The 26,098-nt window shown below is 37.0% G+C and overlaps 1 protein-coding gene across 3 annotated transcripts in view; it reads right to left on the bottom strand.

Moving 5' to 3' along the window:
- atp8a1 (ATPase phospholipid transporting 8A1) overlaps window positions 1-26,098 on the bottom strand; it is a 177,402-nt gene that overhangs the window by 127,353 nt on the left and 23,951 nt on the right. For all 3 annotated transcript variants that reach the window (XM_051127177.1, XM_051127178.1, XM_051127176.1), the window contains exons 2-6: window positions 19,632-19,746; window positions 11,301-11,400; window positions 8,124-8,222; window positions 1,625-1,670; window positions 1,039-1,079 (exon numbers count right to left, since the gene is read on the bottom strand). In XM_051127177.1, coding sequence (XP_050983134.1) covers window positions 1,039-1,079; window positions 1,625-1,670; window positions 8,124-8,222; window positions 11,301-11,400; window positions 19,632-19,746 — 401 coding nt within the window. The remainder of the gene's footprint in view (window positions 1-1,038; window positions 1,080-1,624; window positions 1,671-8,123; window positions 8,223-11,300; window positions 11,401-19,631; window positions 19,747-26,098) is intronic.

Genomic DNA, 26,098 nt, shown 5'->3' with positions numbered 1-26,098 from the left:
GGGAAGAAACAGCATTTCACTTATTTCATTTAGGAGGTACTTGGATCCAAACATAAGCCATCATCTGAGACTTGCATTTAAAATGAAGCCATTTAATCAAAAGTATTCTTCACAAATAAACAATTTACCGTTTTGGATTTGCATTTTTAATCATCTTATTAGCCCGTAGAAGTGGGGGATGCTGCTTCATAGCTGCTTCTCTGAATCAAAGTGGAGCGCTACTTAAATATGCATGAGTTGATATACGATTTATAAGTATATTAAAAATACATTATTCATACTGTGCATTGTAATTCAAAGTGTGTCACAGACACAGTGGCTTAATACAAGGATGGGTGACAAGAAGCCTGGCTCCACAAAACTATTTGAATATTGATGAGATGACAATAAAAATAAAACTAGATTAAATGAGAGCTATAGCAGAATCATATAGTACTCCACTGTCCAACCCAGCAGCACTTAAGCAGAATTAAGTTTGAGAAAATAGGGAACAACTGTAAGCAGTCATAGTTGACATCACACCCTATTCTGTGCCATGGGGAGGTCAGCAGGGCACGAGTTAATGCACTCTCGCAGATGTGCACTAATATAGCAAACAGTAATGAATGCCCAGTCGCAAGGTAATTATATCTCCAGCCATTTCCTTTTGCTTTCACCTTATAATTATGGACTGTGTGTTTCTGTCAGGGTAATTAGCTCTACTCTCTATTAACACTCTGAAAAGCTGCTCCGTGTCTGGCTGCATTAAGATCTCTATGGAGACCGCACGTAAGCCGCAGCCTGGTTAGAGTCTACTCCTTCATCTTGACCTAAAGGAGAGAGCTGAGAATCAACAAAAGAAAAAGAGCAGAGAGGGAAGCACCCTCTTCAGAAAACACCAAAGTGTCTGTTTTCAACCCAAACCTGCTCTGGTTTTCACTAGTGGGCATCTGTATATGCATACTCATTTCTCACTGTTTCTAAGTCTGAGTGTAGCATGTCAACTTATTTTCATGCTGGGAAGGCAATTGGTATGAGAAACACCATCTGCTGCAGTACCTTCTCCCAGTGTACAATCTCCCAAGCGCCGTTCCTCAATACTACAAGAGAGAGAAAGAAAGAAAGATCACTGTAACAGGAATGTATGTGAAGAAAAGATCATTAACGCACAATAAGACCCTATAATACAGACACATTTAAAGTCATCTTGCGGGAAAAAGAAATGAAAATTACTAATTACTAAATGCTGACTCATCCTGTACTTATGGCTGTGTCTAATTTTTAGCCAATCTAATTTCTTTTTAGAAATTAGGCTTTTTAATTGCCTAACCAGCAAATCACAGCTCATAGATTTAGGACAAATTAGAGCTACTGCCTTTTAAAGGAGAAGTTCACTTCAGAACAACATTTTACAGATAGTGTACTCATGTTCATGTCTTTTTTTCTTCAGAAACAAACACATGAACATCTTGGATGACAAGGAGTGAGTACATTATCTGTCAATTTTTGTTCTGGAAGTGGACCCTTTAAAAGAACGTCATGAGTCAATTACGCTCCACCTCAACTTAGTTTCAGCAGGAGATACTCCAAATCAGGGAAGAAAACTGCTCTAATCAGACAAACAGTTAGCAAACAAAAGTCTTACCTTGTGTCTCTTTCTTGTTGACAACACTGTCAGCATTGTGACGTTTCTGGAAAAAAAAAAAAAAAAAAGTGATCAAATTAGCCAAATCAAAGCTTTAAAAAGTTTAAGATGGATGGACTTCACTTAAAACATTTCACCTTTTTCTTCTAGATACGCACTTTAAAAGAATATTGGCACTCATATGCACACTTAATTTTTACAGACCAGGGTTGGAAATTAATGTGGCTTGTGGCAAAAATGCCACCAAAATGAACAAAAATGGAACATAAATTCAAGACAAAGGGGCAGAAAATGCCCTAGCACAGTTAAACAATGTATTACGGCTGTCATGATTAAAATGAAATGTGAAAACGAATGAAAAAAAGTTCACTCCGTTTTGTGCAGCCATTATGCTTGTAACCAATCAAACGCGTTTCTGTTCTCAGAGACGCTTTGATTAGTCAGAGCTAAAAACACCAGAGCTATATTGAGTACACATGCTCACAAATTCCCTCATCATAAGCAACATAGCATTTTTTATAATAATAAGGTCACTATAAAAATTGCCCTCACAAATAAAAATAAAAAAATTAATTTAAAAAAATGCCCCTGGTAATTAATTTCAGGGGGCAAATATCGCCCCTTAATGGAACAAGTTAACTTCTGACCCTGTTACAGACATATAAATACAGCAAGCATTCAACACAAAGCCATTAGAAAAAAACTAAAACCTCAAAAAACTCTTTACAGAGACATGCTTTACATGTTTAGTGATCAAAAATACTTTGATTATCGAGAAGAGAGATGTGTGTCTATTGAAGCACTCTTTTCTGTCCCAGATTACAAGAGCTGTTTGATCTGCTCTAATCGAGAACCACTTTGAGCTTTTCTATCTCAGAGAGCGAATGAGCGAGAGTGATCTGACAGCACTGATTAGCCTCTAAAAGAGCTACATACATCTAAACTCTTGCCTTCAGAGCTCTCTAATTGCCTAATTATTCTCCCAGTTAATAGTGGTAAAATGTGTCCAATGTCACGTATGTTTGTGTCAGGACGACTGGTTTACATGCTGTTAGGCACTATGGACATTCAGAAGACAACATGAGAGAAACTTGAATAACTTGTACTATGCTTAAAGTGCCACAGACACTAGTTACATACACTGCCGTTCAAAAATTTGGGATCAATAAGATTTTTAATGTTTTTTTTAAAGAAGCTAATTTATGCATTTATTAGATCAACAACACAGAAAAAAAACAATAATATTGTGAAATATTATTGCAAGATAAAATAGTGGTTTTCTATTTTAATTTACTTTAAAATACAATTTATTCCTGTGATGCAAAGCTGCATCATTACTCTAGACTTCAGTGTAACATGATCTTTCAGAAATCCTTCTAAAATGCTGATTTATTATCAGTGTTGAAAACAGATGTGCTGCTTATTTACTTTTTTTTTTTTTTTGGAAAATGTGATACTTTTTTTCAGGATTCTTCGATGAATAAAAGAACATTTATTTAAAATAAAAATACTACATATGCTACCATTCAAAAGTTTGGGGTCAGTATATTTTTTCTTTCTTTTTTTGAAAGGATTTTTTTTTTATTAAGCAAGGATGTGTTAAATTGATAAAATGTGTTAGTAAAGACTTTTGCTGTTCTTTTGACTTTTTATTCAAAGAATCCTGAAAAAAATGATTTTCCACAGTTTCCAAAAAAAATATTAAGCAATACAACCGTTTTCAACATCAATTAAAAAAAAACAAAACAAAACAGCATATTAGAATTTCCGAAGGATCATGCGACACTGAAGACTGGAGTAATGATGATGAAAATTAAGCTTTTCATCACAGAAATAAATTATATTTGAAAGTATATTCAGACAGAAAACTGTTATTTTAAATTGCAATAATATTACTGCTTTTTTCAGTATTTTTGATCAAATGAATGCAACTTTGATAAGCAAAAGACTTCTTTAAAAAAAAACAAAAAAAATGTTACTGATCCCAAACATTTGAAGTATAAATGCAGATTATATCTGTAAAATGAACCCAATCATTTGCTTTCAAGCCCTCTTTAACGAAACACTTCTTTAGCGTAATATTGCTACTGTCTACTGAGATGGAATTTGTGTTGACAATTTAAAAAAAAACAAAAAAAAAAACACAGGCTACCATTGAATGAAGATCATCTCTCCAACCTTTCTACATTTTCCTTTCCCTCCTCCCCATCTCTCTCAAACTGATATTATATTAAACTAACAATAAATGACAAACAGCCACACTCATATTACTTGAGATCTTATTGAGCGGCCCATGTCACATGACCTATGCAGGAGAAAGAAAAAGTTAGACCGGTCCCAGATCCCATTTATCATCCAAATCAGCTCTGGTGCAGTGTTGAGTAACTCATTCCTTCTCTTTCTCCTCACTCTCTCCTTGCTCTTGTTTCCATTTCCTTTGCTTTTTCCCTTCAGCTCAACATGGAGCAGAGATCAGGCTCTGCGGAGGGAAGTGATGATTTGATTACGCATCTAATCTAACTGATGGCTTGTCTGCAGTGAACATGGCAGCAAGAGGAAGGAGGATATTTAACAGTACAAGAAGGCCCCGAAGGGAAGAGGAGACCGTGGTTTGGGTTTGTGGTAAGATGCAGCACCAAATCCCAGATGGATTAGTGGAGTACAGTGGGGTGCAGCTGATAAGCAGGCCACTGTGTGGAGAGCACTGGCGCGTCACCTCTTTGTTAGACTCGGTTTTTGTTAGAGATGCCGGATTATGACGAGTTATGGATTATACTGAGCCTGCTGGCTTCTTTTGAAATTCGGATATGAAGTCACAGTAAGAAAGCACCAAACAAAAAGTGTGATTCTAAACTACACAACAGTTCAAAAGTTCGATGTCAGAAAGATTTTTTAAAACTAAATTAATACTTTTAGACCTGAATGATTCACAGCTGTGTTTTTTTTGTTTAGTTCATGAGTCCCTTATTTGTCCTGAACCATTAAACTTCCGCTGTTTTCTAGAAAAATCCTTCATGTCCCACAATTTCTTTGGTTTTCCAGCATTTTTGTATATTTGAACTCTTTCCAACAATGACCGTATGACTTTGAGATCCATCTTTTCAAACTGAGGGACTCATATGCACCTATTACAGAAGGTTAAATCACTCGCTGATGCTTCAGAAAGAAAAACCATGCATTAAGAGCCAGGGGGTGAAAACTTTTCAACAGAATAAAGATGTGTACATTAGTCTTATTTTGCCTAAATTTACTTTTTTTTCCCCATTTAGTACTGCCCTTCAGAGGCTATAGAAGATAGTTACATGTTTCCCAGAAGACAAAATAGATTAAATTTACTCTGATCTTCAAATTGCATAAGTTTTCACCCCCCGACTCTGAATGAATCGTGTTTCTTTCTGGAGCATCAGTGACACTACTTTTGTTTTTTGTTCTTTTGTTTGTTTGTTTTTTAAAACAGCTCCTTAAACTTGACGTCTCAAAAAAAAAAAACACCAGTGATTCACATATCTTGAGACTGTGATGCGCTTTTAGAAAGCTACCGCTGAAAAGTCCATGGTCACAGTCTACATCCACTGTATGAAAAACCAGTAGTGTGAACATTTAGCAAAATATCTTTTGTGTTAGAAAGCCAGTCATTCAGGTTTAGAACAAAACGAATAAACGTGTAAATACGAAGTTACTTTTCTGTTGAACCATTTCTTTAAATACAAAACCAAACCACCAAAGTCTAACAAAGAAAAGCTAGCACACAAGTAACAAGAGAAGTCTTTCTCTCAGCCTTATGGGACGCCTCTAAAATTAGAGTTTGTTTTTACTTGAAGGGAAAAGAAAGTTCATGTGACCTTCTCTCACAGCAGAGTGGTACATGACAGTAGAGAGGTGATTTTACCATATGACCTTCACGTCCAGAGCTTTTCTTAACCTCTCAGACCTGAATAACACATCAAAAACCCATATAAAGTGCTGAGTCGGTCATTCTGACCACAGCATCTAGCTCCGATGTGATCGGATGGCTGTCCAGAGGGAGCCAGGAGAGCAGGCTCTAATTTCAGGGCCACAGCATTATGGTGGATCCACTTGTGTTGGTGATTTTATCTCAGTGTTCACTCCTCTATGTAAATTTCTATGTAAAAGGTCTTGGAATTAATTTACATGGCAAATAAGACGATAGCTCAGGTCAGGAAAGAAGTGTTAGGTAATGGGAGTGAAATGCATTGTGCCGTGTACGTGATCACCAGAGAGTGAGATTGAATTATCAGGGAGAGTAAAAGAGGTAAATGTGAACACAGTCTAAAAACTGACTCAGATAATATAACAGCTGTGAAGGGCAAGAGAGAATAAAACCTGCAGCAAGCATAACTGCACTCCAGATACTAAGAAGAGCAGAGTTCTCTCTCATTAATCACTCATTAAAAATCATCCCAACTGCCAAGGATAAAAAAAATGATTTAGATAAACTGAAAAAGGTAAATGATCTGTACAAAGTCCTCATGCTTTTACTCAAAGGAGAAGTTTGCTTCCAGATTGCATTGACTCCTCCATGTCAACCAAGATGTTTGAAAGAAGTCGAAAAGAAATTAAGGAAAACATTTCAGGATTTTTCTTCATGTAGTAGACTTCAATGGGGATCAACAGGCTGAAAGTCCAAATTGCAGTTTCAATGCAGCTTCAAAGGGCTCTACACAACCTCAGCCAAGGAATAAGGGTCTTATCTAGCAAAACGATCATTTTCTAAAAAAACTAAGTATACATTTATATGCTTTTTAACCACAAATGCTCATCTTGCACTAGCTCTGCGATGCACATCCGTGATACGTAATCACGTCTAAAAGGTCACGCATAGTTAGTTCTTCATCTGTGTACTCCGATTCAAATAGGCAGGGTAGGGTGAAAAACTCCATCTCATTTTCTCCTCCAACTTCAAAATAGTCCCCTATTGTTTTACATTTTATTGTAAAGGGCATTTGCCTTTCATTGCACGTTTGCTTTGTAAACAATGGGTCGGTACTTCCGCTAGGGCCTAATGAAATCCATTTTATTTTTCCCCAAATTCCGTGTTTTTTTTTTTTTTTTTTTTTTTTTCAAATTCCATTTTTTTCATTTTAATTTTTCTGGACTCCTCTTTAATGGTTAAATGACATTTTATTCATCAAAAAGCAGGTCTAATTAGTTAAAATCATGAAAGTCATACAATTTCACATCAGTTTATCAGTTTACATGTTTATGACCCTATAAAAAGTTTTATTTTTTCCTCACTATGTTTTATTATTACCAAATTCTATGTTTTAGCATGTCTAATTATTTGAATGCATAAAAATGTTTTTTTCCTTAGAAATACTGTGTTGTATTGTTCTGTGTTGTGTATTAAAATTTTTCTGGTTATGAAATGAATGCATAAAACATTATTTCAATTATGTTTTAATTATTGAAAATTAAACAAACTTCATTTTTTGGCAAACAAAGGTGATTTACTATTAAAATTAAAAGATGGAAAAAAAATATTGTGATTGTTATCTTTCAAAAATAAAATTTTAATAATTTTAGTAGTAGTAGTAGTAGTAGTATGTACATTATACATAACAATATATCAGTGATTAGTAATATATTTCTGGCATAACGCCTTCAAGTTAAACCGAAATTTTATTTTGACTGGTTGCCGTGAATACCTTTAAATTTCTGTGTGTACAGTGTATGATATGATGCTAGTGTTAGACAAATGAAACTGTAAAATGCTCATGAAGTGACTCATGAATGCTCATGAAGTGAAGAGCAATTCTAGAGATGTTGCTCTTGTATTTATGTCCTCATTTAATGAAATGACAGATGCTGAAATCATCACGAGCGTCATACGCACTTCAGTATGTGTGTAGTAACGAAGCCGTGCGTCTGCACCATTCATTCATACAGAGGCAGAACATGCCAGATTCATATTTAAATGGCGGTTTTGCAGCTTAATATTCACAGATACTTGTCCATATCATGATTTAATTTAGGTGTAATGACCTACTTTTGATGAATTCTTTCAAAGTTTGACAAATTCCGCAACATATATACAGTTATACAGTAAATTCTATTTTCATGACTGGATTCGGTGATCGCAGAAATTATAGGGCCCTAACTTCCTCCTATGTTATTAATGACCTTTCCAATGTGACTACATAATGTGTGAAGTCGAGCTAGTGCAAGACAAGCATCTGTGGTTAAAAAGTATATCAATTTTAATATTTTCTTAGAAAATGGCCATTCGTTTTGCTAGATAGGACCCTTATTCCTCAGCTGGGATTCCTCGGTGTAGAGCCGTTTGAAGCGGCATTGAAATATTGCAGTTTGGACCTTCAACCCGTTGATCCCCATTGAACTCCACTATATGGAGAAAAATCCTGGAATGTTTTCTTCAAAAATTTTAATTTCTTTTCATCTTAAAGACATGAACATGTTGGATGACTTGGGGGTGAGTAAGCTACTGTAACAAATCACAAATATGTTTGAAAGCTCTCACCAGGTCTTCTATAACCTCCTTCACCGCTGCCACCACCAGGATGAAGAGTAACGGCACCAGCGTTGTCCACCTTCCTGTTGGTGACACATCAGGTATTTGCTGTCGAGAAGAAAAATAAAATAAAAATGGGCACATGAACGCCAGTCTGGCAAGATCTAAACATGAACATCCTAACAGCACAATAACCTCGTCACCTACAGGGCATGAATACAAAACACAAATTAATTAAAGTCCAGCCGAGTATTTAAACCTCATGTTGACCTCATGGAAAGCACTCAAGGGGGTTGATAAACAGCTCTCATTTTGTTTCCCAGCAATCATAACACAGCCTGAGGGTCTACGTCCCTAGTGGTGTTAGTATTTATCACCAGGAGGTCAAGCAAGCAACCTAAGGGAATAGCAATAACCATCAGAAAGTCAGCAGCAGCGACTCTGATAAATGTTTAGAAGTCGCCAACTGACATATCTGTCTACCCTGCTGAAGAGATCAGCTTAGACTAGCATAAATTTCCAAACTGGTCCGGGCTGGTTAGGTGCCGGTCACGCAGTCAGGAAAGGGCCCTCAAGCTTATATATAATTCACGCCACTAGAACTTGATTAAACTTCTACAATTTCTCTCCTTAATCTGGCAAAACTCACAGGGCTTGCATAATATCAAGAAGTGGATCGTCATTGGAACGTGTCCCTATCAGATAAAGTGTCAGAGCTGTGACAGGTTCAGACAGAGGCCAACAATGCAGAGACATACAATAGGAAACCCGAAACGGATTCCTTTTAACCTGATGCCAACACTTTCCCTTCTGCGTTGTTTCACTTAAACAGGAGAGTACGCTGACAACCAAACCACAGTGGTATAGAAAACCAGAGCAGTCGATCATTGTTGAACCTGTGTGTCAGGATAATAATCTCATTGATTATAACAGCACATCCAGAAGCAGCTTGTAAATGTGACAGAAGTAAGCAGTTTTGATGAAAAAGCATCTAAAGTCACTTTGCCCCCCTAGTTGTTTCAGCAAACCCATCCCTCCTGTTGTTTTCATTTACAACATGCCTGTGCATTTCAAGGTCACGCTGCATTGACAGCGGCGTAATGAAGATACAGAGAAGCTGTGCTTCGAAGCCACCTGAATCCCTCTGTTTTACTCTCCTTTCTCGCCGTTTCGCTTTTCTCTTCATCTCTCTTTTCCCCCTGGTCATCGATTGAGCTACATTAAAACTGAGGCGCTAATTTAATGTGTAGCGCAGCCACAGGGTCACACCGGGTTGCTCGGTGGTGGATTCATCATACCTTCCGTCTCTAAAAGAACAGCATGTTTATAGCACTCTGGAGCCCTTGGTGAGCACCGGGTCTAGTAATTACACAGATGCTGAAACACTGCAGGCAAAATCTGTTTAGGTTTCAAATGCAATATATACAGCACACAACTGTTCAAAAGTTCTGGGGTCTTTAAGATTTTTAAATGGTTTTGGAAGAAGCCTCTTATGCTCACAAAGGCTGCATTTTTTTTTCCAAAAGATAGTAAAAACCAAAACTAGGGCTGGGTTTTGACACAAATTTCATGATTTGATATGGTTCTGATTCACAAGCTTCGATACTGATTGTTTTGGATATATATCAGGTAGGGATGCACTGATCTGTTCCCGCTATGCTCTGCTCATGCTGTGTACACACCACAAGATAATCAGGCTGATTTTGGGCCGATTTCTCCCCTTCGGACAATCTTAGGTATTACCGATTGTCATGGTGGTTCTACAGATTACCTTATCAGATTTTCCTGTGGTGTGAGATGTGTTAAGAGTGACTGAATCTGCTCAGAAGAACATCGGAGGCGCCCGAATATCAGAAATTCTGGGAACCTGAGGCACACCATACACCATAGGAGCAAAACAATTAAAGGAGAAGTCCAATTTCAGAACAAAAATTTACAGATAATGTACACAACCCCCTTGTCATCCAAGATGTTCATGTCTTTCTTCGGTCGTAAAGAAATTATGTTTTTTGAGGAAAACATTTCAGGATTTTTCTCCATATAATGGACTGATATGGTGCCCCGATTTTGAACTTCCAAAATGCAGTTTAAATGCGGCTTCAAACGATCCCAAATGTGGTTGTAATCGATCGCAGCCAAGGAGGAAGGATCTTATCTAGCAAAACGATAAATTATTTTAATAAAAATAATACGATTTATATACTTTTAAAAAGCCAAAAGCTCATCTTGTCTTACTCTGTCTGGACTGTTTTTTTCCGTCTCATGACAGTTAGGGTACGTCAAAAAACTCCCATCTTATATTCTCCCTCAACTTCAAAATCGTCCCATATCACTGTTTCACCTTTTTTGTTAAGGGTGTTTGATCTTTTTTGCATGTTCACTTAGCAAAAACTGGGTCAGTACTTCTGCAGTGATGTAGGATGATTTTGAAATGATTTTTGAAGTTGAGGGAGAAAATACAGTCAGAGTTTTTCGACATACCCTAACTCTCTTGAGCCAGAATACACAGAGTTCAAGGACTGCAAAGCAAAACGAGCGTTTGAGAATAAAAAGTACTTAAATTGTATTTTTTTAAATGTAAATAACCGATCATTTCACTAGATAAGACCATCGCAGCACCATAGCAGTCCATTATATGGGGAAAAATGCTGAAATGTTTTCCTCAAAAAACAATTTCTTTACAACTACAGAAAGAAAGACATGGGGGTGAGTAAATTATTTGCAAATTGTTGTTCTTGAAGTGGACTTCTTTAAGTCCCCACATGATCCTTCAGAAATCTCTCTAATATGCTGATATGCTGCTCAAGAAACATTATTTATTATTAACTTATTATTATTATTATTATTATTAATGTTGAAAACAGCTGTACTGCTCAACATTTTTGTAGAATCAACAGAATTTATTGAAAATGGAAATCTTTTGTAACATTGTAATGTAATGCACTAGAACATTGAGGTTTTCACACTTGGATTGATTGATTGGTCTGAACCAGAGTTCGATGTCACTGTGGGCTTCTATCAGTCCTGTCTACTTAAGAAACCCGGTATCTGATCACAGAGGGTCAGGGAATCCGCAGACAGATGTTTATCTGCGACCATGAGAGCTGACAGTCCTAATCTCTCCAGCTTGTCATCAGTATTCCTGCCCTGGGGGAGGAAGGTTGAAGACTGACACTGAAGTCTTACCTGCAAGAGCGCGATGAACAGGAAAAAGGAGTTTGCTGCTCTTCTGAACTGAGAGTACAGGAACCGAGGCAGGAATGTGAGGAAATTGTACTTTGCAGTGCTGGAGAGAAAAGAGAGAAAGTCAGAAAGGTGGTTAATATAAAACAACCTGACATCATCTGCAGACAGGGCTGACATAGTTTATCATCCATTCATTTCTCAGTTTTCAATTTTTTCAGTTGGCCACTACTACACCATAAAAAGTGATTCTGATAACTATGAAGCATAACCATGATCACAAGCACAAATCAAACTTTCTCCCCCTTGCCACACCCAAGCGCCATTGTCGGTTTCAGTGCCAGCCTGAGACACGAGCACAAACACACAGTGAGTGATGGAGAGAGGCAGTTAATGATCATAAAGAACGGCTAAGTTTGAGGAGGAGAGAGAGACTGGGCTGTAAAGAGCTCTGAATTTGAGTGAACTACGGTAGGAGCTTGCCAGAGCCTCCATCTCTCAGACTGCCAACTGATTTACGCTCACATTAGGGCCAAGACAGCGAGGCCACTTTACATTGAGATAAACGTCCCACTCTGAACCCAGACACCTGCCTCTTTATCCACCCACTTACCAAAAGAACAGTTCAGAAATCACAGCCAGAATATTGGTATTTATTAGGGCTGCCCTCGACTAAAGATTTTTCTGGTCGACTAGTAGTTGTTAATTTTCAGCATTAGTTGACGGTTAGGTGCACGTTTATTAATAAACCACATAAATCATAATAACGAGCCTTTAATTGCCTACATAGCCTAATAAGTGCTCAAGCGCATGTGCAAAAATAATGAATGTGTCTGGGAAAAACAGTAAGAAGACTGCATTAACGTTTTACTAATTTATTGATAAACTAGTACTTTCTTTGTTTTCGGTTTAAAAGATGAAGTCGGTGACACTGACTCGTCATCTCCACAGTAGTGATGCGCCTGTATGCATGTCATACAGATTACATAATCATACAGATTACATAATATGAGAATATTTGTTTTCTATTTGAATTGGTTCATTTAAAAGTAGACATTTCACTCTCTATAGATATGTTTTTTTATGTCTGTAAGTTTTGAAGTTTCGTGCTCAAGTTTACTGAGACAGAGACATCAGAAAGCGCATCCAGTTTGCTTTATTTTACAAAAGCGCAACGTTTCGTTGTTATTTTAAGCGCACACAATTAAACGTCTTAACAGATTTGAAAGATGTATTACTCTTATCTGTATGACCAAAAATGACAGAGTATTTTAAGAGCAAGTGACCGCACTGGCGTCTCCATCCATTGCACATTAAGTGCGCCATGTTCAGCTTCCACACTCCGCAGACACTTGCACAACGCACCTTTCTAGGTTAACATTAGATTGAGCTGCCATGTAAAGTTGTACCATGTAAAGATGCATGTACTATATACATCTTTCAGATAAAAAGCCATATTACCATGTAGACCAGGCGTTAAAGATTTGTCCGTCACAGCCTGAGTAACTTCGCCACTCTCTGTGGATTTTTTTTGTGACTAAGCGACTAATTATTCACTATTGACTAATGATTCATTTAATAAAATATAAAAGTAATGTGATAACACAAACTAACACAATATAAAATAATGTAAAACAGAAAATACAATACAATATACTAAGTCCACCAAGAATTTTGTTTCAAATTATAATATAATATAATACAATATTCACAGCCACCAAAAAAGCATTTCAATCTGAATAAATATTAAAAAAAACTCACAAAACATTTAAAATAAATAAATAAATTAATTAATTAATTAACTGATTGATTGATTAAACAAACAATCATCCCACCAAGACATTCATTTTAATCATAATATTAACATTTTGTTATGCTTTATTGTCTCCATTAGTAAAATACAAGTAATATAAAACACAATACAGCCACACTGGAGAGACTAAGGCAGTCTGTGAACGTTTCTGACGTGGAAAGCGATACGAGTCCTCTCATTGCCTCTACATTTCACTGATCCAGTCTTCACAGAGATCCTTATCAGACCACGGCGCACGGCACACCATAGCACAGCAATTAGCAGCACCGTACGAGATGGAAAGTTCTGTCAGGGGCCTGCCGTTCTCTGCTTTTCTCCACTTTCTCTTGGCTAGTTTTCAGCTTTTGCTCAGTGTAGCTGCGTCAGGTGGCTAACAGCAGCTAGCAGCTGCTCTTACTGTTCTTCAGATAAAGAAACACATTTCCATGTTGCTGGGCAACTCAAATTCATGGAGGAGAGCAAGAGGGGAAAAATGACATCTCCATCTGTCCTCATACTCATCTACCACACATATTTAGACTTTCACATTTTCCGGTTTTAAGGGCTAGTCCAAGATGAGCATTTGTGGTTAGAAAGTATATAAATAAATATATAACTTGTTTTTAGAAAATGACTAATCGTTTTCCTAGATAAGACCCTTATTTCTCAGCTGGGATCGTGTAGAGCCCTTTGAAGCTGCATTGAAACTGCAGTTTGGACCTTCAATCCATTGACTCCCATTGAAGTCCACTATTTAAGGAAAAATTCTGAAATATTTTCCTCAAAAACCTTAATTTCTTTTCAACTGAAGAAAAAAAGTCATGAACATCTTGGATGACATTCTGGAAGTGAACTTATACCTCTAACAATAATGACGAGCATTTTGATGGACACTAAACTTTAAGTGACGTGCTACCAGACAGCTTTCTCACGGCGGTGCAGAGAGAACTGACCTGCGTCTCTCCTCCCATTTCCTCTACACGACCCCAGAAACCAGATCTAGGTTTGCTTCTAGACCTCAGCCGGCTGCTTAACCCACACGCTCAGCTCGTTTAGCACTACTTAGCGTCATCATGCTTTTAAACAAACATGTATTGCACACGAGGGCTTCGGGACGCTGGCTCATCAGGCAGTCACTGGGGTGACTAGTGTAACAACTCATCAAAATGCACCTCAGGGTTTAACCACGTGCTGTTAATCATTTTAATGGAGAGAAGGTCGTGGCCTTGTTGGCGGTAGCGTATTTACAAACACATCAACAGCCGTTATGCCTTTCTAAGCCACACATAGTGTGGAGCAAACATGCTTTTTTGGTTTTTGTGGATATGTTAATAATGTCTGTTTGTTTAAGGCATAAATGTGTAATTTAATACAGCTTAGCATGGGCTCTATTTCCAACTCCAGAATGCTGTGTTTGTTTAGACAAAGCATGGCTGAGCTACCGAATAAGCTTGTTATGTCCAGAAAGCGAAACATATGGAGTTGTAATCATAATCGTGTACAAAAACAATTACAGGTGCTAATTCTTTTACCAACTCAAGTATACATTCCTGTTGGAAATGGCTGTGATATGTACTTACTGATACGTATTTCGCGTCTTGCGAAAACATTTCTGGAAGGGAAAAAAAAAAAAAAAAAAAAAAAACATTCTGGAAGAAAAAAAATTCAAACAGTGTTCATAACAGTGGTGACTTATGAATAAAAACTCTTTTGGTCTCACCAAGGCAGCGCTTATTTGACAGAAAACGGCTATTTTTAAATTGTATTTCATAATATTACAGTTTACCGTATTTTCTATTTTCATATATTTTTAAATAAAATTTATTAATGCGAAGGCAAAGCTAAAAGTTCATGAGCCATGCACTATTGCCAGCCCTTTACATTTGTTTGCTTCTTTCCTGCTAACATACTGTATTTTACAATTTTTCTCAGTCACTTTGGTTCTCGAACCATCCTTAATATTTGCAAAGTAGTATGTGCATTTCTCAAAACAATTCATACAATCAGCACCACACAATGGATTACCTGCAAAAGCCTGTAATTTACTCAAAATTGCTATCAGAATTAAAAGTCCCTGTGTCATTGTTCACAAACAAGGTCAAAAAGCTTAGTCATGTTGTCAATATAACAGTGTACTCTGTTTGTATTACCTGATGTAAACTACGGCAACAGTTTGGATTACATTTACTGTACTGAAATGCAAAAGGCTGCACTTCTTATGTATGCCATATATCCATTTCAAAAGTACAAATTTACTAGAGGTAACAACAACAAAAAAAAAAAAAAAAAAAAAAAAAAAAAAAAAAAACCCACACACACACGTTTTTCATAGACTTCTATAGTTTTTATACTGACCAAATGATACTGTCTATCCCCTAACCCTACCCTAACCCTAAACCTACCCCTTACAGAAAACATGTTTGCATTGTTACATTTTCAGATAAACATCATTTACTATTTTTAATCATTTCTTTAGTTTCTTCAAAAAATTTGGTCCCCACAATGTAGCAAGAATAAGTACGCACACGCACACGCAATGTCATTGTGATATAGAAAAAAAAACAAATATGGGCACAAAGGTGAAAATACAAACTTAGAAAGGCAAACACAGGAAACACCCCTTATGCAGAACTTTTTATTTTTGAGAATTTCATTTCTGATCTGAGAAATGCATCAAAGTGACTGCGAACAACTGTAATAGTCAAATTCCCAAAAAAGCTGTTCTCTGAACTCACGGATAGAAAGCTCAAAAGAACAGCATTTATTTGATTCTAACAGCCTTTACTGTAATTTTCAATTTAATAAAATTTAATTATAAAAAAAAAAACCTTACTGACCTCAAACTTTTAAATGGTAGTGTGCTTTTATGGAACAAGTACATACTTGGTTAAATCCAACCACACTGCCTTTATTTTATTTATTATTTTTTTTAACTTTAAAATCAAATCTTTTAATGTATTAATTCATTTTGAAGCTGTGTGCTTTGGTTCAAGGCTCTTTATTGAATTTTTTAAATGCTTAACAAGAAAAATGAAAAACGTCCAGAAGAAAGATACAGAGAAACAGGTGATCACCGTTGTAGTTTGTATTAAGCATATTGGCCTTTCCTGATGAATGACAAATGTCAACTATGGCAGTATGTGGAGGTTATCAAGTCAAAAAGGAAGCCATTTACATACAGATGTCTAAATAAAATAGCAAAAGATGTCAGAGAGAGGGTGGAAAACAATTATGTAAAACTGAATAAATTGATTTTTGATGCAAGAAACTTCAACTTTATAATAGGGATGCAGATGAATTTTTTAAAAAGCTACAAAAGTTCAAAATACAGCTTTTAAATGACTGACTTCTTATTTTACTAAAGAAACAAGCATTTGTATGCTATATTAAGTGTTACTGTTTCTAGGAGAACAAATGCACAAGGAAATGAAAATGATATCCTAATGAACACCTACCGATTATGAGCAGAACGTGACAGTAAACCATTACAACTAAAGCCTGTTTTCTTTTACTGGCAGTTTATGTCGTAAAATACATAAACATAAGCAACCAGGACTCCCCAGCCTCTCAAATTGCAGGCATGCAAACATAAATCTGGTCTGAGAAAAGCAGCAGACCATTTAAAACTACTGATTTATCTGTTGCTTGAGATGCAGCTCTCTGTATACAGTAAAGCTAAAAGCACAGATAATCAGCCCAGACGTTGTTCTTCACTGCATTAATCAAAGTATGCCATTATTAGTGAGTAATTATGCACTTGTCAGACTGCAGTGGCCGTTATGATCACTAGATGGAACTATCATATAGATGCTTTTGGGTTTCAATACTGAAAGTCTGCAGTCTGAGTGACATGACATCTGGATGGCTGCTGTCTCACTGCAGGGTAGAAGAAAAACCACCAAGCATCTTACATTAATCACTTTGAATTCATTTCACAAACCATACATGTTAATTTCAAATCAGTTAATTTCACTTACTCAAGCTGAAATTCGAGGGCGAATAAATAATTACACAATTGTCATTTGATAAACTAGTCCTTAAAGGAGAAGTCCACTTTAGGGATGTTAACCGATGACCGTTTGACCGGTGGTTGACCGTATCAACGTTAACCGGTCAAAGTTGTCGGTAGTCGGTTAAAAAAAAAAGTGATATCTAAATTAGGCTATTATAGACAGTGGACTATACACTACTACAGTTAGCCATCTCATTCCTCATCTTTTTGTGTTAAGTGAACAAATTATCCCTCACACTCAATTTTTCATAACTCGCCTGTTTGTACTTAATAAACCAATAAAAACATGTGGCGCGAGGTCACAGCGTTTGGGTTCGCGCGCTCACAAGGTTTGCGAAAAGTAAAGGCAACAGGCTAAAACACTCGAGGTTAGAGCGGCGTCTCTTCGGAGCTGTCATTTTCTTAAATGAGCCGTGGCAATGTTTCAAATGAGCTTCTAACCTAGACAAACGCCTTTATTTTCAAAGCGATCACCTTGTACCCAAACCATTTGAAACTAAGGAGCCATTTGTCCTACGATTACATACAACAAGCTCTTCGGCGCCGCGTTTGCGGGACTCATGTTTCGCGCTGTAGGGGATTTTAAAAAAGTGACGTGAGTGGCAGTGTGTGTGTGTGTGTGTGCGGGAGGCAGAGCGGCAGAGAGATGCGACAGAGTTGCGAAATTGCAGGCGCGGCTCGAAATGGCTGTTATTTCAAATAGCGTACCATATTTTAAACTAATCGGTTAACCGGTTTCAACCAGCTAATGAGGCTCGGTGGTCGGTCAAGAAATTTTTTAGTTTTCGCCATCCCTAGTCCACTTCCAGTACAACAATTTACAGATAATGTACTCACCCCATTGTCATCCAAGATGTTCATGTCTTTGTTTCTTCAGTCATAAAGAAATCATGTTTTTTGAGGAAAACATTTCAGGATTTTTCTCAATGTAGTGGACTGCTATGGTGCCCCGTGTTTGAACTTCCAATCTGGAGTTTAAACGCAGCTTCAAACGATCCCAGCCAAGGAAGAAGGGTCTTATCTAGCGAAACGACTAGTTATTTTCATAAAAATAATACAATTTATATACTTTTTAATGTCAAACGCTCATCTTGCCTTGCTCTTCCCGACCTCTGTTTTTGTTCCAGTTCATGACAGTTAGGGTATGTTGAAAAACTCCCATCTCTCTCTGTTCTCTCTCAACTTCAAAATAGCCCTATATCGCTGTTTTACCCTTTTTGTTAAGGGTGTTTGATCTTCTTTGCATGTTCACTTTGCAAAGACTGGGTCAGAACTTATGCATCGATGTAGGTGTAAAGGTTTTAAAGTTGAGGGAGAAAATGCAATCAGAGTTTTTCGACATACCCTAACTGTCTTGAGAATAACCTAAAAAAAAAAACGATCGTTTTGCTAGATAAGACCCTTCCTCCTGGGATTGTTTACAAACGCATTTGGGATCGTTTGAAGCCCCATTTAAACTGCATTTTGGAAGTTCATACTCGGGGCACCATAGCAGTCCATTATATGGAGAAAAATCCTGAAATGTTTTCCTCAAAAAACACAATTTCTTTACGACTGAAGAAAGAAAGACAAACATCTTGGAAGTCAAAGGGGGTGAGTACATTATCTGTAAATTGTTGTTCTGGAAGTGGAATTCTCCGTTAAATGTAATTCACAATGTGATTCAGCAGATACCAGATACTGGCCGCAGCACCTACTCCTACCTCCTCTCTGCCTGCCATGCATCATTATGAGTCCATATGTAACTTGGACAATGTGAGCCACTGTGGCAGCTGGAACGCAGTAACATTTTCTCTTGTCTGTCAAACACCAGCTCACTAGCTTTAATGTGGCACTTTATTCGTACTTTTCCTTCCAACTCAAATCTTTTTCAAAACCATCTACATTTATACATTAATCTATGGCAGTACAGTCTGTTCAACAGTATTACGACACTTTTGTTTTTGTGTCTCTGACATTAGATATAAGTTTAGTTCTGAATCCAACTGAGTTGCCTTGCTGCCAAAACTACCGTTCAAAAAGTTTGGAAGACAGTAAGATTTTCTCTGTTTAAATACATTTTAAGATGTAAATTATTCCTGTAAAGGCAAAGCTGAATCAGCAATCATTACTCTAGTCATTAGTCACATGAAATCATCTTAATATGCTGAGTTGATGCTGAAGAAACATGTTGAAAACAGGTCTGCTGCTTAATATTTTTTGTGGAAACCATGATACATTATTTTTTCCAGAATTTATTTAGTAGAAAATTCAAACAAACAGCATTTATTTTAATGTTGTTTGTTTTTTTTGTAAAGGTCTTTACTGTCTCATTTAATCAATTTGTTGCATTCTTGCAATGTAATTACATTTACAATCTTTTAAATCAATAAAAAAGTTTTTGCAATCAAAATTTCACATGCTTTAGCTACCATCTTGGAGTTCATCATCCCTGTGGTCACCATGAAGTCCTGTTTAGTATTTGCTTGAGGAAACCCATATCTGCACAACACACATGGAAGCACAGGGGTAAGTGTGGCTTGACACGTACCTGACACGATTACTGCAGAACTTGGTAAACTGGGGCTGATTAATAAATATTAGTCTGGAATCTTCCTGGTCTGCTAGAGAAGTCTTTTCTGATGTGTCTTCTGTCTTTTCATAACCTGAGAAGAAAAAAAAGGGAGAAACAGAGAGGAATTAAGCCAAATGCAATATAAAGCATGCAAAAATTGAAAAAAATTAGCATTTAGGAATGATTAAATATCAGCCTTTGTTTTATAAAACAAACAGCTATTTATACCATCACAGATCAGATCTCCCAGCCGCTGAAAACAAATTGCTGTTAACAAGATTACATTAAAGATTACATCTTTAACAAGTGTCAGACCCTGAGAAGCTAAAAGACTTGACCTATAACTGCTAGAAGCTTTTCTGCAGCGTGTGGCTTAATGACATTAAAGGAGAAGTTCACTTTCAGAACAAGTTTACAGGAAATGTACTCTCCCCATTGTCATCCAAGATGTTCATGCTTTTCTTTCTTCAGTCGTAAAGAAATCATGTTTTTTTGAGGAGAACATTTCAGGATTTCCCTCCATTTAGTGGACTTCAATGGTGCCCGCGAGTTTGAACACAGCTTCAAAGGGCTCTAAATGATCCCAGCCAAGGAAGAAGCATTTCATAGCGAAACGATTGGTCATTTTCTAAAAATAAATAAATAAATAAATAATATTTTTATACTTTTTAACCTCAAATGCTCTGCCAAGCGCATGCATACTCCAGATCAATACAGTTAGGATATCTTGAAAAAAATCCCATCTCATTTTCTTCTCCAACTTCAAAATCATCCTACAGAATACCGACCCAATGATTTTAAAGTTGGAGAAGAAAATGAGATGGGAGTTTTTCGACCTACCCTAACTGTACTAACCCGGATTAAACAGAGTACGCATGCACATTGCAGAGCTAGACAAGACGAGCATTTAAGGTTAAAAAGTATATACATTTTTTATTTTATTTTTTTTTTATTCCTCGGCTGGGATCGTTTTCGATGTTCAAACTCGTGGGCACCATTGAAGTCCACTATATGAAGATAATTACTGAAATGTTCTCCTCAAAAAACAATTTCTTTATGACTGAACAAAGAAAGACATGAACATCTCAGATGACAACAGGGTGAGTACATTAGCTGTACATTTTTGTTCTGGAAGTGAACTTCTTTAAGAGGGTCCTAAAAAATTTTTTAAATACATTTATAAATAAACAGTATACATCCTGGTCCCTAGAATTCAGATCTCCAGGTAGATTAAGTCATTATTAGGGCTGGTGACAGCCAGTGGAAAAAGAAATGTGTGATATTACAGGCACACTGAGCCCAAGGGAACAGATGAGTGAAAGAAGGGCAGCTCAAACAGATTCGCCTCCAGGCATCCACACAGACACACACATACACACACAGCAGTGACAATACTAGTAGGGCTGGGCGATATGGCTGAAAACTGTATCACGATATCAGCGTTTCATATCGGTCGATATCGATAATTATTGATATTTTTTATGACCCATTTAAAATAAGGAACAGGAGAAAAATATATTACATTTCAACATTTTTATTTTAAACTTAACCTTCCTCTGATTATAATTCCCCCAGTTATTAAGACAGAAATGTCAACAACCATGGAAAACTCAAATAATTAAAATGTAAACATAATTCTAAAGTCACAATGAACACTTAACAATTATCTCTTAACATTTAAGGTGCAAAATGAAAGAAAATGTAAGAAACGCTTAATAAAGTGTAATAAAATAGTGCAGTGTTAAATATAAACAGAGAAATATGCCACTGCCTCCGTTTTATCTTTGTACCATTTAGATTTTACTTGGTAGCACTGGTGTTCCCAACTTCAAATAGTTAGGAGCACCAAAACTAAATTTAGGAGCACTAAATGAATATTAAGGTTGCATTAAATACAACTACACAACCTATAGCCTACAGCCTAGATATGTTATGTAGTCTAGTTTGCGCACATTGGGGAGTCGCTCTCTAAACGTGGGGTATAAAAACTGCTTTTGAATGCGCGCGCGCGCGTTTTTTACTTTCGGTTTCGTTTTAACGATGGCGCGAAACTCTCGGCGGTGCTGAGCGTACATTCTACAATACAAGATATTAATTTAATAATTTTGTCACTCCCACGTTGCTAGGTTATAGAGCGAGTGCCTTTGTTAATGCAACCAAGCTTGCTTCGCAACCTGTTTTTTTCCGACGAAGAATAAAAAATATCGAACGTTTTATAGAACGCATTTTTATTGATATCGAACACGTGTCTATCGCGATACATATCGTTATCGTTTTATCGCCCAGCCCTAAATACTAGCTCAGTCTATTACAGGCCACACTTTAACTGCCTTAATAATAATAATACAGATTGCAACTAATTTAGAGCATGGAAGAAAAAAGAAAACGTTTGTGGTATCCATACAACTTACAAACTTTCACCAAATTCTTATTCACATCAAATGAGTCAAAGTTACAGGACTGAGGAAAACATTCCAGGATTTTTCTCCATATTGTGGACTTCAATGATGGACAACAGGTTGAAGGTCCAAACTGCAGTTTCAATGCAGTTTCAAAGGGCTCTACACGTTCCAATAAAGGTCTTATCTAGCAAAACGATTGGTCATTTTCTAAAAAATAAAAAAAAAAAAAAAAAAATACACAAAATCTATTTACCTTTTACCACAAATGCTCATCTTGCACTAGCCTAACTTCATGCACGTTAGTCACGTTGGAAAGGTCACACATGACGTAGACAGAAGTACCAACCCAGTGTTTACAAATGTGCAAAGAAAGTCAAACAAAAAAAAAAAAAAAAAAGAAAATGACTTTTTGAAAAAAAGTATACAGACGAAGAGCTAACCTTTCCATGTAATGAATGAAGCCAATCTAGTGCAAGACGAGCATTTGTGGTTAAAGTATATAACTTTTTACTATTTACAAAAATTTGCAATTTGGACCTTCAACCCATTAGCCACCACTGAAGTCCACTACATGGAGAAAAAACCTGAAATGTTTCTTCTCAAAAACCTCACTTTATTTTCAAACGAAAAAAGACAGACATACACCGTGGATGACATGGAGGTGAGTAAAGTATCAGAGAATTTTTATTCTGAAAGTGAACTAATCCTTTAATATCCATCACTGGAAAAAGTCAATTGTCCAACAATTCCAATAAGAAATGGTGGTCAAAAAGTTAATGCTTCAAAATGAATTCAAATGAAAAAGTATTTTCATTTATGGGTGAACTACAGCTGTAGAAAAGAAAAACCAACACAATAGAAACACCCTTATACCTGCTTGTTTTATCAGAACAATCCCGGAAAGGTGAGAGTACATTGTGTAAAATCATCATCAATGGAGGGTGTGTAAAGTTGAAACATGACTTGACAGACAACACAATTCACCTTAACAAACTAACTGCGTAAGAAGATTAACAACATACTCCCTTAAAGGAGTTTCCCTTTACAGTGCTAGTTTACCTGTTATGTATTTGACAGTGGCACTAACACAACACGACTGAACATGTGAACTGAATGCTTCACATACAGAACATTACTGCAGCATACCAGAAAACGAGGTCAAGACTAAAAGCTTATTAAACATATTTTTAAAGGCATTTGTTTGTATGTGAGAGAGCAAAACAAGTGAAAGAGGAAGTAAGATGTATACACTAGAAGGTTAAACAGAAAAATGTCTAAAATGTCTGCAAGACACAGAGGAACTGAGACTTGCAAGTGTAGCTGTATGTGTGACAGAGGGTAGGTTTAATTGTTTTCAGTTGATATGTGAACAAAACATTTTTTTGCTTGCCACCCAATAATCAACGTTTTGTAAAGCTATTTTTGATATGAAACAAAGTCCCAGTTTTTAAATTCTGCCAATTTCTACACTACATCAAACATTATATTGTATAAACCATTATAAATATTCTAAAACATTATATAAACATACAGAGTCACATATACATAAAAAGCATGCAAGCTTAATAGGATCCAGCTTGACTGCATCTAGAACCACACAATGCCATCCTCAGTGATACGACTCTCTGTGTGTAAACACAACAGCCCCATTCATGACAGTGCTCAATAAATAATTAATAGTTGCGCTGCTAAATAATGCAGATGGCACACAGTAAATTGGCCATGCTCATCTGAGGATCACTGTTATTAAAACAACAGTGGGGAAGCAATATGAGAATGAGAGCAACAAAAGATTAAACACATTCAAACTGGAGCACCTCACAGAAAATGTGCTGTCATTACAACCCTTACTTTTGACCTTTCGACCTCAATTAAAATCAAACACGACCAGAAAAATGTTGTTCAGCCTAAATCCAATTAACAAGCCTGTGGATGCAGAAGCCAAAATCGTGAATGATTTCTTTGTTTTTAACAGCCTGAGGTGTGATATGAGCACATGTTCATCATCAGAGAACAATTGAATGAATTTAGGGAGTTAACCTGCACATACTTTTATAGGTAAAACATTGTGTTTGCTTGAGTGTTTCAGCTCAATCAACTGGTGTGAGTTTGGGGTGAGAGTAACAGGACTCTGTTTGACCAACCAATGGAACACAAGGTGAGTGTTTGAAGAAAAATGTTTGCAATTTCATACTGCTGATCCCAGTGGCGCAGAAAACACTTCACCTTTATCTATAAGAAACTGCCAGTGTCTGATCTGCTATCTTTTGGTTTCAAAGAATTTCTGTGATGTCTTTTGTAAACACAAGTTTGCGTTGTGTGCAACCATCCGCAGAGATACAGTGCAGCCGATGACATGTTACAGGAAGTAAGTATATACAAAAAAAAAGACACATGACAAAACAAAACAAGATTTTCTGGAACAAATGCACCCAACAAAATCATCATGGTGGTTTGAATTCTCCACTAGTTAATATCAGTTCTGCTTTGAGTTAATATCAGTTTTGAGTGTTATGAACCAAAAAAAAAAAAAAAAAAAATAGCAACTTTTCCTCACCATTCATTCGATTGGACTATGGAAAAAAGACGCGATGACGTCGGGTGCTTTTCTGCTCAGAGTTGCGTTTTTTTTTCCAACTTCAGGCACTCACTGCAAAAACGCGTTCTGTCTGATCGGGGCCTAAAGCTGCACTAGGTACACATCACATATTAGCACAAACAACTTGATATGTTGGGCAGTCACTTGAAAATGTACCCATAACATATCAATCCTACTTGCAGGTTGTGGTTCGAAGATCCTTTTTGGTCTAAATAAAGAAAGTATGGGCTTATCTTTCATGGACAAGCATTTAGCGAATCCAGCATTGAACTTTCCAAGAACAGAGAATAGTCGTCAGAAGAATTTTAACCACTGATTCATCATCTTTCGGCAATGAAAACAAAAACTTGCTTTCAAAGTGCAGAACACAGCATCTTCTTGACATGATGTAAACACACTAACTAGCGGAAGTGTTTGTGGGCAGGTCAGACTGTTCGTATTTTGTGGGCAGGCAGGGATTATGCTAACATATTACCTAGTGATGTATATTGGTAACAAACAAAAGGTTTGAAAATATGACAACTCGTTAAGGCGGCTTAGAGTCGACGCTTTCTTTTAAGAGACAGTATCTTTATTCATCATGCACGTTTTTGATCAACAACTTTGCAGACTGTTTACAATGAAGGATAGCTACATTACAAACTGCAAAAGAGATATTTTTCAAAAACCCATTTGACCTGCTCTTTAACACTTCAAAGAATGAATCACTTGTAGTTTTGTAAAGCTACAGCTGCCGCATCCCTAACAGCACATTCTCATCAAGATAAATATGGGTCACTTTGGCCGAGCTCCAAACTGAAAACAGCAGTGATTGATCGGCTCACCGGCGCCGCCCTCATGGCTGCGCTGACAACAGGGGCATCAGGCGCCACAGAAATAAACAACCGCAACAAACCACAACTGTGTCATGCAGGCACCTAGGGACATGCATTTGTAGGGTTACTGCACACATTTACCCTGTTTAGAGACACGCAAGACTCTCGAGATACGAAAACATTCATTCACATGCTTTTGTTGTTCTGCGATATGAATCAACCGATACGTTTACGATCACATTCACTCCGTTCTGTCATCTATCCTGCCATGACGCCGAATAAAAATAACAGATAATAAGACAGCGAAAGAAAAAACATAGACATGAATCATTAATCTAAGAGCCATGATTCACAATATGCGTAATGACATGTGCTGAGGGCAGCAGCTGAGGGGGGAGGCTGTAGTGATCAAGGCCAAGGGTTTTCAATTAAGCGCGAGTACTTAAGGGATTACAAATGCGAGTTTTACAAAAAAACGGTTTGCTCTTTAGGGCTGAAAGAGTCCGGTTCAAACAGGAGGGATTTCCCTGCCGAGACGGAGGGTGCTCTCTGTAGGCGTAGTACAGTGGGCAGTGGGGCGGAAAGGATGGAGAGCTGAGGAGATACATGACATACAGCGGCAGAGAG

The sequence above is a fragment of the Labeo rohita genome, chromosome 14, assembly GCF_022985175.1.
Source record: "Labeo rohita strain BAU-BD-2019 chromosome 14, IGBB_LRoh.1.0, whole genome shotgun sequence".
Lineage (NCBI taxonomy): Eukaryota > Metazoa > Chordata > Actinopteri > Cypriniformes > Cyprinidae > Labeo > Labeo rohita.
This window is presented reverse-complemented; position numbering and strand designations above follow the sequence as displayed.